The 13,452-nt window shown below is 40.9% G+C and overlaps 1 protein-coding gene across 9 annotated transcripts in view; it reads left to right on the top strand.

The window, feature by feature from the left end:
• MCTP2 (multiple C2 and transmembrane domain containing 2) overlaps positions 1-13,452 on the top strand; it is a 247,840-nt gene that overhangs the window by 182,284 nt on the left and 52,104 nt on the right. Inside the window, exon 20 of one of the 9 annotated variants that reach the window (XM_086711465.1) lies at positions 5,052-5,275. The exons of the other annotated variants lie outside the window; for them this stretch is intronic. Within the exon in view, the coding sequence (XP_086567591.1) occupies positions 5,052-5,093 (42 nt within the window). The 3' untranslated portion in view covers positions 5,094-5,275. Of the gene's footprint in view, positions 1-5,051; positions 5,276-13,452 lie in introns of those variants that run through there. 9 annotated transcript variants of the gene reach the window in all.

Below are 13,452 nucleotides of genomic sequence, written 5' to 3'. Positions count from 1 at the left end.
TTTCTTCCTTAGCTAATTGTTCATGGTTAGTTTTAATCTGAGTAGGATCACGAATTGCTTGAAAGCTATTTTACCCGTGGATTAAAAACATAACATAAGCACTTTCTTTAAAACATTAGAAGAGGCATAGTGGATATGGTAACATTCTTTCCATGTATTTTCATGATTTCATTTTGGACCTTAGGCATTGTCAAAGTAAAGTGAAAGCATTCAGTCGATCTTTCTTCACTGCTTGTTAAGGTTTGAAAGTTCTTAAATTGCTTTTTGTGAGTATATATTTTCATTTGCCATTTTTTCCCTTAGATTTGGGTTTGAAGATGCTAACTCTGAAACGATTTGCTTAAACATAAAGCTAATAAGCAGCTCTCCTTTTTTCTTGCAGTCTCATTCAAAAATCCTTCGCAGTACACATTTCTTGGTTCTAAGAAAATGTAATTATTTTGGTTTAAATGCTTTAGACTATTTAGATCTTGAGTGTCTTTAACGGACAGCTGTGATGGTCTTGAGCAAATTATGTGAATTTTGGCCTTTGTCTCTCTTCTGAACGTTTCACTAGGTCTTGTGATAAAGTTCAGAACAATAAGGTCTTGTATACCATAAGCTCGGATACAGAATTTCCTATAATGGAAGAGGGAGGAAAAGAAAAAAAAGAGCAGAAAAGAAACCTTCTAGCCTTCTTACATTCTGTTTCAATTGCTATTCCAATTACTCATGAGGGAGAAAAGTGGAAAGGAAGTCAGACTCTCAGAAAACCTATTTTGCTGTCTTCCTATAAAGAATATTCAGTTCTCTGCTCTGTTAGCAGCTGACCAAAATCTAATCCATTAAAAAATATATCGCAGTAAGCAGTTCTTGAAAATGTTTATAATAAATGGTAAAAGCCAAGCTTCCACTGTGAGATTAGCAGTTGGAACAGGATGTGTTCATCAGGAAATAGGTTATTGCCTGACCAGTGTGCCCTGTCCCGTAACCCGCAGGACAGATGAAGATTTAAAAGCTTGCAGTGCAAGGAGTTTGTTTGATTTCCTCTCTTTGCTTTCTTTTGCATATTCCAGCGCGGCTGATCACACAGGGCATTTTTCTCCATGAATCCATTATGAAGTTCATCTTGCTGACAAAAAAAACATCAGATGTTTTAGAGGTTGCCCCCCCCCCACGGCCCCCCTGCGGCCCATACTCATCGAATGACCTATGCATATTAACGCCACTCTAGTTGTCTCCCCTTATCCGCGGTTTTGTTTTCCATGGTTTTAGTGGCTGCGTGTTAACCGCGGTCTAGGAGCAGATGATCTTCTCTGATGTTATGTCAGAAGGTCACCGTAGCCTAATACTCCGTCACCGCGCCCACGTCATTCACCGCCCTTCATCTCTCTGCATAGGTATTTTATTCTCTCACATCATCACAGGAAGAAGGGCATGTATAGTAAGATATTTTAAGGGAGAGAGAGAGAGAGAGCATATACACAAAACTTCCGTTATAGGATGTTGTAATTGTTCTGTTATCATCCATCTCTGTTGTGAATCTCTTACCGTGCCTAAATTTATACATTAAGTTTTATCCCAGATATGTAGTATAGGAAGAACGGTATATAAAAGGGCTCGGTACTATTTGTGGTTTCAGACAATCCACTGGGGGGGTCTTGGAAGGCACCCCCCGCAGATAAAAAGGGCCTATTGTAATTCACTTTTACAGAACAGACTCTGTAGCTTTAAAAAATAATAAGAGAATCGTGAAAGACTCTTCCAGAAGTCTAGACTCACTCTCTCCCTCCCTCCCCGCCCCCCCGACTTGGCCCATCTTAAAGATACAGGAAATAGAGCAGAGGATTAAGGTGATTTTCCTGCTTTTGCTTGATTGCAGTCCAGTCTCAGACCTAGTGGGCAGTGGTGCTCATGAATAATGCCTTCTCTGTGGATGATACCTATAGTAACACACACGGAGTGACTAAAAGATCAAATACGCTGGCTAAAAAGCCTTAGGGAAGCATTATGTGTCTGAGGTCTGATCTATTGTCTAGGAGGTCGGAGAGTGTTAATGCACTCTGCAAAGATTACACTCCCACTCTAATTGCTAAGGCACTTCCTTAAAGGATTTAAACAGTCAGGAAAGGTGACGCTCCTTGTCAGTTTTTGTCTTCTGCCTGCAGTTGAAGTCTATCTGTCTTTCCACTGAGACCACTAGATCAAGTAACCTAGCCATTGGGAAAGGCGCAAACTCTGAATGAAGAGGGAAAGCAATGAGAGGGGTTATTTACAGCTCCATTATGACTTGCTCTTTAAATGCTTTGCATTCCACTTCTGGTGTTTACGTTGTGAAATGACAGCATATCTGTGTTCCTGGGGGGTGGGGCTGAAAAGAGTCTAAGGCTTCACCTTGATTTTTAATCAGATTTGTTTTCATAATCTTTTCTCCATGCCGTGAGGCCCAGTGTGGCATCTTGGATTTGGGTTATTTCGGTTCAAGACCCGGAGGACAGTGGACTTAAGGGTTTCCTCTGTGCCGTCCCTCCCCAACACACACACACACACACACACACACACACACACACACCCATGCTGAAATGTTTATCCTGAATTAGGCATTTACAAGACTGACCCACCCGGAGGACCTGATAACTTTGTCCAGACCATCACTGTAAATTTCAAATGTTGTGCAAACACGTTCTTAAAAAGCTCCCTTCTGCCTTAGAGAATGCTTCTGAAATCCTGCGTGTCCAGGAGCTGACAGAGTAATGTTATCAGACCCTGTATCTCTTATGTTGCTTGGATTATAACTCAGTATTTTCTAAATGCCGCTGCAAAGCTTCAAGGAAGGTTTTCCAGTTCTTCTACGACAGGAGTTTAGGAAATATTGGGGATCTGTATGTTTGAGCCAGAATATTGAATCCTTAAATTCATAGTGTGCATTGCTGCAGGAGTGGGGAGGACATGCTTGCCTTTCGCCCTGAGCATTTTCTACCCGCTCTGCACGGTTGCATTGTTGCGAGGTAAGAATTCCTCTTAGATCAGTTCAAATCGCTAATATATGTGGCTTAGAGCCTGCAGTATAATATTTATGCAGCTTCCAAAAGAGACTTGGGAGGATTCCCTGTAATTCAAGATGGTAGTCTGAATGATGGGTGTAGGATTTTTTTTTTTTAAGAAATCCTTGTTTGTCCCGTGGGATTTTCACACTTTTCGCCTGACGGCACTGTATTTTACTCATACTGTATAAAGCTGTCAGTGTGTTCGTTATATGTGTCTCCTGAACACTCTGAGCAGATGACAAGAACAATGGCTGGAGGGGAAGAAACACATTTGAATCAACATCTTCAGAGCAGAATTGCTCTAGCGTCTCCTGTTCCCGCTCCTACGCGGACTGTCCCTCACACTTTGCCTTGTTGCACGTTCCCTCGCGCTGTTGGTAGATTACACCGAATGTTTCATCTGTATATAAAAATTAAAAATTCAAACAAAAATCTGGCCCACATAAGAACAGGCCCTTTGGGCATATGGTTCATTATGCAATATTCGTTTAATTACTAAAACACTTGGGATGGCTTTCCTGCCCTTACTTTCAACTTGCAAAGTTGGATCTCTTCTGTTGCACAGAAAATGTAGCACAGAATTCTGAAGGAGCAGAAAAAGGAAAAGCAAAAAAAAAAAAAAAAAAAAAGAGCCTTTGAAGAAATTACTGGAATTCACCAAAAGGAAGTAGGATTCTCAGGATGAAGCCAGTGGAAGTAAGGATTTGTCTCTCTCCCCCCCCCCCCACCCCCACCTCTCTTTTTGGTCTCTGTCTCCCTCCCATTAGGCCAGTTTTACTGTGGTTAGTTTATATAAATGCAAACAGGGCGGGAACACAAAGACTCAGGATTCAGGTTTCAAGTACATTCCCCCTGAGGGACTCAAGTGTCTCCATGAAGCTGGCTAAGTTTTATTGGTTCGAAGGGGAGTACTCTGAAAGTGTGCCTTTAATTGATTTTTCAGGGCAAACAGGTGGTGATGGTTTAGACATGTCCTAGCCTCAGTGCCACTCCTAATTTGAGGCTGCACGTATAATAGCTTTATTAAAATATACAATCTCCTGGCTTTGCTTTTACCTGAACATCTGCCTCTTGGTCTTTAAAGGGCCTTTTAAAATATTTTCATTCTGTGCTTAAATGGATCACATCCTAGAAAGGCTGGAGGAAGTCTTTATTTTCTACTCATGGCATCAGACATTATTTTTGGTTTGAAATGAAAGACGTTACAATGCAGGCGGCATCTTTAAATAGGATCATTGTTGTTTTAGAAATTTTTGTGGTTGTCATTGTTGCGGGCACATTTGTTTACGTGATGTGACAGTGATTTGACCATTAAGAGGCCAAAAGCTGATGTTTACGTGATGTTTACGTGATTTGAACATAACAGGCCAAAAACTGAGTTTGGCAATCCTGGGTTTTGATTTGAACTTTTATTTTTGGTGAGCAAAAGATTGAGTGAGCAGCTGCGTGTGAGTGTATATGAGTGCGTGTGTGTGTGTGTGTGTGTGTGTGTGTGTGTGTGTATGTACTTAAATACCCCATCTTGGGTTTCTTCCTGGTTATAGTGATGTCTCAGTGTTGTAGGAAAGCTCTTCAGATTCCGCCTGATCCAAATAAACGTGGGATTCCTAAAAGCATGTTTAAGGAAAGGAGGATCCAAACCTTGGCCTCATGTTTGTTTTTAGAGGCAAGTGTGTGTGGCCCGCATATAAGCAGTTCTCTTTCTGATGAAGCAAATAGATAGTTTATCCAAGTAACGGGAGACCATCTAAGGCATGCTCGATAGGATTCCTAAAGGAATCGCTCTTTGCTATAAATAGCATCTCTCTGTCATCACTATTGGAGGGTTCCTGAAGGAAAGCACCTTAGTCTGGTTTAAGCACATTGAATATGTACAGAGCTATTGCAGACTTCCTGTGAACGGGTTGCAAGCCTACTTCTTTTGGTGCCAGAAATAAAGCGACAAGCAGAGTAACTTAATACAGTGAACTGTTTTACTTGATCACTGCACTAACGCTAATTAGATACACTTGCTTTATTACCCAGAGCGATTTCTTCTGTATTCATTCTGATCTAATCTTTCTGTGAACATGAAGGAGTCAGTCGTAAGTGTGAAGTTTAAGCTTTCCGTCGCCACTGTGGCCTGATGTTCACGTGACCAAAGTCAGAGAACACTTTTCGAGAACGCTTTGTCCACGTGGAGTACAATTCGAGCCCCGGTGGATTTCTACCACGGAGGGTGCCCACAGTGCCAACGGTTACACATCTGAAAGAAGTGAGATACTTATCTGTACATTTAATGGGATTTTTCCTTGACCCCTTCCAGATACCCAGCTTTATGGGGAATAAATAAATGTGTGAGGATTTGTCCTCCCTTCCTTTAATCAGAGCAGAGAATTTGCCGACGGCTTTGAAAGATACATTTACTGAGATCAGACGTTCTACAGCTCCATTACCAGTTTCTGCGAAAACGCGTGATGAGACATTTATTATCTGGTTGTAGACCTGAAATGATAATCCTTCCAGGGGTAAAAGCTGATAGTGGGAGCCCATTAGTTGCTTTCTTTCATTTAGTTCCTAGCGTTTCTACTTTGTGAACTAGTTGTTCTGCCTTTATGCGTAATGCAGGACTTTTATTTTGTTTTATTTATTTATTTTGAGAGAGAGAGAGAGAGAGAGAGAGAGAGAGAGAGAGAATGAGCAGGGGAGGGGCAGAGAGAGAGGGAGAGAGAGAATCCCAAGCAGGCTCCGTGCCGTCAGTACAGAACTCGATGAGGGGCTCGAGCTCACGAGCCCTGAGATCCTGACCTGGACTGAAATCAAGAGTTAGATGCTTAATCGACTGAGCCACCCAGGCACCTCAGATGGGGGCTTTTATTGGGCCATGGGCGATCGTTGGACTTTGTCCCATTTATATAATGTCACCAAGAAATGGAAAGTATACAGTGGCCAGTAGCCTGATACGAACATGAAAGTGATGGGATTTTAATAAACGCTTTGTACTTAAAGGAGGGAAAAGATCATGCATTTAGTATCGAGCTTATGTAAATACAAGTTAGAAGCATTCTTTTCTGTTTTTAGAAAGTCGCAAGGTATGTTCAGAAGGGGAAAATAAGTTAACAAAACCTGCATGTCTAGAAGAATACAGTGTAAAAGTCTCCAGCCTATAGTTAATTTTAAGATTATATGGACTTATGTATAGACTTCTCCTAAAATCAGAATGGAATTAGGTATATCTATTGAAACATCCGCATTTTCCTTTTTTTTTTTTTTTTTTTTTTAAATTTTTTTTTCAACGTTTTTATTTATTTTGGGGACAGAGAGAGACAGAGCATGAATGGGGGAGGGGCAGAGAGAGAGGGAGACACAGAATCAGAAACAGGCTCCAGGCTCCGAGCCACCAGCCCAGAGCCTGACGCGGGGCTCGAACTCACGGACCGCGAGATCGTGACCTGGCTGAAGTCGGACGCTTAACCGACTGCGCCACCCAGGCGCCCCTCCGCATTTTCCTTTTACACAGAAAAGTGTTCTTGTGAAATCGGAAGTTTGAAAATTACATAAATTGTTTACTCCAGCAGTCACGGAAGATACTAAAAGTAGGAAACACCTAATTCAGGTGTCTTTCTGCAAAAGTACTGGGAGAAGACTCCCCGCACAAAACCAGAACTAGCTGGCGGAGTTTTGTCCTTAAGGGATAAGGCAAGAGGCCCAGTTTGACTTTTTGCCCCCAGTGAACTGACCAGACGACTATGTCATGTAGAAACAGTCAAAGACAATGCCAAATGAACACCAGAAATGGCATATTTTGATGCTCCAGAGAACAAATGGCTAATGAGCCTTGATTTGGTAAACTTTTCCTCTCTCTGTATATGGCATGATGTAGAAGTGCAGGTAGGTAGGAACTTTTTACTGGAGGACAAGGGAGAAAAGTGAGGGTCAGGCCAGCGAAGGGCATTTCAGTTTGGAGCCCAAGCCAAGTTGACGTTTGCCAAAGCCTTTCTTCCATGATGGGTGCCTCTGTTCCCTTTGCCTCTTTCTAGGTGGAGACTGGACCAGGAGGAACACATCCCTTTCTAGACCCTGGCTCCTGCCAAAAGTGTAGAATTCACTTTCTGGCCAGTCTACACAGCCCTTCCCAGCTTCCCTAGGGAAATCCTTTCACATTATACCACTTGACTAGCTTTCTGTTGCTCGTCTAACAAATTCCCACACATGAAGTGGCATTAGACAGCACAGATTTATCATCTTACAGTTCTGGAGGACAAGAGTCTACCCCAGATCTCACTGGATCTCAAATCAAGATGTTAGAAGGGCTGTGTTCTATTCTGGTGGCTCTAAGGGAGGATATATTTGCTTTCCTTTTCCAACATATAGAGGCTGTCCGAGTTCCCTGGCTCGTGATCTCCTCTCCATCTTCACATTCCAGCAAAGGCGCATTGTTGAGTCCTCACACGGCGTCACTCTGACCTTGCCGTGCCCTCACATCTTTTCCTTTCTTCTTCTGTCTCTGCCCTCCACGTTGAAGGACTAACCCCCGTGATTACGTTCGACTCCACCAGGTAATCCATGATGAACTCCCAACGTGAACGTTAGAGGATTAGCAGCCCTAACTCCTAACTCCATAAGGGAAACCTTAGTTTCCCCTTGAACTGTAACATATTCATTTTTCTGCCTACCCCAGCTAGGCCCTTCATCGCCTAATTGTGGTGTTTCGTTCATGTTGCATTCTGATGAATGAAGATTTATGAAACAAGCATTGGCCCCTTGCGTAAGTTCGTAGGAAGTAATTCAGTGAGGCGTTCATTTGGGAGGAGGGAAGAGGTCACGGACCGTGGACATTTCAGTCAAGAGTGGCTGGGAGAACTGCAATTACAAATATACCAAAGTCACATGTGATCAGCAACGTGGAAAGATTTCTGGTATTTGGTCAGCTCGGTGGGCTTCTCTCATGGCGGCTGGTATATGGAGGGCTTTATGCCTAGGAGGAAGCAGTGTGCCTGCTCATATGGCGGATCTTGGGTGTGAGAACCTCAACAAGGAGAGGAATAGGTGGGGCTAGTTTCAGAGGCCAACTAAAAGGGATGAGGAGACCAGGAATGAGTCCAAGGGTTGTCCAGGACTCAGAAATAATTCCTGGTGAGCGGAGGAGTATAACTGGGCATCAAATGTATGGTGGTGTTTCCCCACACAACTCCCCACAGTTCATCCAAATCCAAACCATGTTTCAAGAACCTACAACAGCCTGTGTGCTCTGTAAAACACCCCTGAGCATCCCAGACAGAGGTGATCTTGTTCTTTCTCCTGGGCTATTGCATTTCCTTCCTGAATTTTTTTCTTCGGTTTCTCACTGCATTACTCCTTTCCCATGAGTAAGAGCACTTTGCTGCAAAAATTATCTAGTTGAATATCTGGTCCTGGTTTTGTTTTTGGTGTGTTTCGTTTACAATCACATCTTCAACTTGTTACTGTGACCTGCGGGTCTTTCCACTAACTGACCCCCGATTAGCACTCCAACCTTCTCTCCAGTCTCGTTTCTCTATGATCCATCCCAATGAGTTGTCTTACCATCTTTAAAGATGTGAAGCCTTTATTGATTGATTGATTGATTGATTGATTGATTTTTACCTCTGTTGTGTCTTTTGCTCGCGCTATCCTTCTCTTACTAAAGAGAAAGTTAGTTGAAACAAAGCACTGCCACTCTCTAGCATTGGGCAAACACAAAGAAATAACTTACTAAATATCTTATCTTTGGCCTGCGTGCTTTTCTAGAGAAATAATTAGTGACATTGAGACCAACCAACCCTATCTTCCAAGTGGCTTTCTTCATGCTTTTATTACTGTCCCTTGACTTGGGTTCAGTCATTCATCCGCTTTAAGAATCATGGCAGTGATGATGCCTCCTCCCTTCTGTCATCGCATTGAGTCCTTCCGACAATGCTTGGGGAAGATATTACTGTTCTCATTTTACAGATGAAAAAAAGGCTATGTAGTGTTTCCACGAGCTGCGAGTATCCGCTGCGAGGATAGAACCACGATTTACAGCCAATCAAAATGAATACGTCCTAAGCACCATTAAATACATGCTTCATGTTAAAAAATGTAATTGCCTCACAACTGTTGGAGATGACACAACAGGAAAGCGTGTAGCATAGTAGTTAAGGGCACTCAGCTCCATAGTCAAACTCACTACAAATCAAATTGTTAATAATTTTATTTTCTCATTTAAAATGTTCTTTTGATGACTATGCAATCATATATAATGATGTTCTCTGCTATTTTTATTTACAACCATATGTGAATAAGACACCATGAGAAACTCTAATTTCGGGGTGTGTGTGTGTGTGTGCACACAGAGATAGTTTATACTGGTAGATGCTGGATGATGGAAACTGTCATTTTGTTCCTGTTTTCTTTTTTTCTTTTTTGTTTTTTAAATAACAGCAAGTGCCCCGTACATACATAATAAACACTCCATGAAGGTTCGTTGAATGGATGTTTGAACTGATTAATCAGTTCCTCAGTTTTCATTGATTTGGAACCCATGGTATATTTGACTGCCTTGACTTTCTGGGCATTGATGTAGATGGAAATAAACCTCTAACCAGAACTTTCTCCTGCTCCCCCTTTTCAAGCCACACACAAATGTTCACATGCTGGGGGGTGCGGGGTATTGCAGCGGGGGAATATTTGTAATTCATGTATCTGGAGTATCTCAGGTTCTGTTCTCTTGAACTTGTATAAAGCCATAGTTTAGATTCTGATTTAGGGCTTCCTGGTCTACCCTCCAGACCACTACAAGCAGCCTTGTGTTGTGACATCATCCAACTGCAGTGTTGGGTAACAAGTTGTTGAAATGCAAAGGATACAGTTAGAAATTAATGCTCATCTTGACTGTAGTTTCAATTCAATAAATCTTTGAGTATCTATTACATACAAGACCCTGTCCTATGTTTTATGTAATTTATGCAAATTATATATGCTTCAGGATTTCAAAGAGTAAAACTTGAACAAAATGACCATGATGCCAGGCAAATGTATTTTGAACCAGTTATCAGGTGTCATGAAACACCAAGTAACATAATGGCTTATCCCAGTCAGGGGAACCAATGAGAAAGAAAAAAACAAAATTAAATTAAAAAAAGAACATTCCTAGAGGCACTTAGACTAAGAGGCACTGAGAAATAAAACATAGGTAGTTTTTAAGAAAAGTAAATTTTTGTGTGCCTAGAATTTAGAAAATATGGTAGGAGAGAGTCAGTAAAAACAATAGATGTAAGTTTGAGCCATATTTGGATTTGATCCCCTTGTATCTCATATTAATAGTTGTAGACTCTGTCTCTAGAGAGCAGGCAGACACAAAAGGCTTTGGGCGGGAGTGCACCATGATGAGAACTAAGCTTTGGGTTATTACTTTGGCCTTGATGTGAAAAGTTAGGAAATAGAGAAAAGTATTATGATAATACATGAATTTGAAGTTTATTAGAGTAATCTGGGCCAGAGATTGTCAACTTGCAAACAATAGGGGCCATATTTGGTTCAGTGTGTGTGTGTGTGTGTGTGTGTGTGTGTGTGTGTTTTAGTTATCTGGTTTCTGTCTTTTCTCCTTTTCTTCTTTATTTTTAAATAAATTTTGTAAATGTTTATTTTTGAGAGAGAGAGAGAGAGAGACAGAGCATGAGCAGGGGAGGAACAGAGAGAGAGGGAGACACAGAATCTGAAGCAGGCTCTGAGCTGTCCGCACAGAGCCTGATGTGGGGGTTTAAACCACGAACCGTGAGATCATGACGTGAGCCTTAACTGGACGCTTAACCAACTGAGGCACCCAGGCACCCCTCTTTTCTTCTTTATTCCCCACCCTGGACTTCCTTACTTTCCAGATCAGTTCTTTGTCCGTATCATTTGTAAACCAATATATGGCTGCTTGGGAGCCCTCAATTGCATGGCCTTTGAAAGCATTCCTAGGTCAGTGCAAAATCATACCCATTGTGTCTAGTGGTATGTTACCTGCCATAAAAAAAAAAATTAATGTAAAATATAGTGTATATATAAGGGAGTTTATAAAACTATGCGTATGTGTGTACAAGTTAAGGAATAACCATTAAGAAATACTTGTGTGCCTATCACCCAACTTGAAAATTAAAAATCTCCATTATTTTCTAAGCCCTTTTCCTTTTGCCTCTTTGTGATCGAATGCTTCTTCATTCCTCTTCCCCAGAAGTAATGGTGACACTGAATATTCTGTCATTCTCTCACTGTCCAACTGTAGTTTCGCCAACTTTGTGTCTGTCTCTGAACAGTGTAATTCAATTTTGTCTGTTTTTTGGAGAGTGGATAAAAGCAATCACAATACTTTTAATGCCTTACTCTGCGGGTTGCAGATTCACTCAAAATAGTATTTTTGACGTTCATCCGTGTGGCTTGTCTTCATTCTGTACATTTAACTTTACAAGTAAATTATTTGATTTATCCATTCTACTTTAGATAGACATTGGATTGATTCCACATTTGTTGTTTTGTTTTATTTTTTTTTAATTTTTGTTTTTGGCTGTTATGAAGAGTGTTCTTGATAATAGTGATACGTGTTTCATCGGGGGGGCACTTGCAGTTTAACGTCATGACTCCTAATGTGTGGTGCCGGGACATCAGCGTCAGCATCACCTAGGAACTTGGTAGAAATGTAATTTCCCCGTCCCCACCCATTGCCTTCAGGGATGAGACCCAACAATCTTGTTTAAAGCAGCCAGCCCCCTGGTATTTCTGATGCACACCAAAGTTTGAAACCCATTCCTCCCAAATTTATACCTAGGACTAGAGTTACTTGGTTATCTGATCATTCTCTTTAGTTAATGCCAACCATTTCCCAAGTGACTGAGCCATCAGGCATCAAATGAAAGTTAATCATTGCTCTGCATCTTGGAAAACTCTTGGGATTAGCTGGCTTTTTCAATTTTGTCCATCTGACGTGTGAAGCGGTACCTTGGAGTGGTTTGAATTTGCACTTGCCTCATTACAGATGAGATTCAATGCGTGGGGGCCTTTATGTGCCTCTTTGTTCTTCGTTATGTAACCCCTACCTTTTTATTGAAAAAAAATTCTTACGTTTCATGTCAGATGTATCAATAATTTTTCCTGTGGTCTGTGCATTTTGTGTCATTGTTGAGGAACCATTCCCGGGCCCATGGTCGTAAAGATACCCTTTACCTTTTCTGTGGCTTTGCTTTTTATACTAAAAATTTAAAGCTCCTTTCAATTTGATTTCATCATTGTGCTCTGGCTCTCCAGGTAATCGGTCTCGTACCAGTTCTTGAATCTTCTACTCTTTCCCAGGGGCCTGCAGTTTTCACAAGGTCATGGATCAAGTCGTGCTGTCCCATTGGTCTCTTGTCTACACCTCTCTCAATGTGACACCAATATTTGGCTTTAGCGTGGTTCCAATTTGTTTGACCTTTTCAGGAATGACTTGGCTGTTCTTGGCTTTTTGCTTTTCCATGTCAGAGTTGGAATTGGTGTGTTGTATTCCACAAAACCAGGGCAAGACACAACCAATATTGAAAATGAGGCAGACTCAGAATTAGTGAGTGAACTGTCAAAATCGAGACATTGAAACATCACGGCAAAACGAAACCGAATGAATATAAATAAGAAATATTTGTAATGAATATAAATGAGAGCCAAATCGATGCAGTAGAGTACGTGTGTAAAATAGAACGGAAAATAAAGTGGGAAGTGGTCTCTTCGAAAAACTAGTAAGATTGACTATTCTCTTCTGAGAGTTTTCAGTGGACAGGGTAAATGCACGAGCATCAGGTATTAAAAGGGGGAAATTACCCAGATAAGGCGGAGATTGAACATAAAAGGATATTATGAAAGCGTATGCTTAAAATGTTAAAAAATGTATGAAATAGGTAAAACTTGTAGAAAGGTGTCTCAACGTGACTGAAACAGTATGGGAAATTTAATGGCCCTAAACCCATTATATAATTGAATCAGTAATTTAGTATCTGTCCAGAAAATAAAACATAAGGCCCAGATAACGTTAGAAGTAAATTTTAACCAAACATTCAAGGAACATATAAAATAAATCTTATATAAAGTCTTTCCAATTATCTTCTGGCTATTATCGTCTTCTTCTTCTTTTTTTTTTCTTTTTAAGTCAATTGTCAGTTTAATTTTTATTCATGGAGAAGAAATATTTTTCTTCTTCTTTTTTCCTTTTTCCCTCCCCAGTGTCTGCCTTCCGACCTTTATTTTGGTGATTAGTTACGTGCCTGCACGTGGTTTTCTTTCTTTTCATCGTATTTGAGTTTCTTTAAATCTGTCACTTCACATCTTTGGTAAATTGGGGAAATTCTCATCCAGTATCGTTTATAGCTTTTGCTCTATTCTCTCTTTCCTCTGTCTTCCCGGATTCCAAATTTTTATGTGTAAATTAAACTTTTCTCAGTGT

Source organism: Puma concolor, chromosome B3 (assembly GCF_028749965.1).
Source record: "Puma concolor isolate L17-30 chromosome B3, mPumCon1.1.hap2, whole genome shotgun sequence".
Classification (NCBI taxonomy): Eukaryota; Metazoa; Chordata; class Mammalia; order Carnivora; family Felidae; genus Puma; species Puma concolor.
Note: the sequence above shows the minus strand (reverse complement) of the source record. Positions and strands in the feature narration are given on the sequence as shown.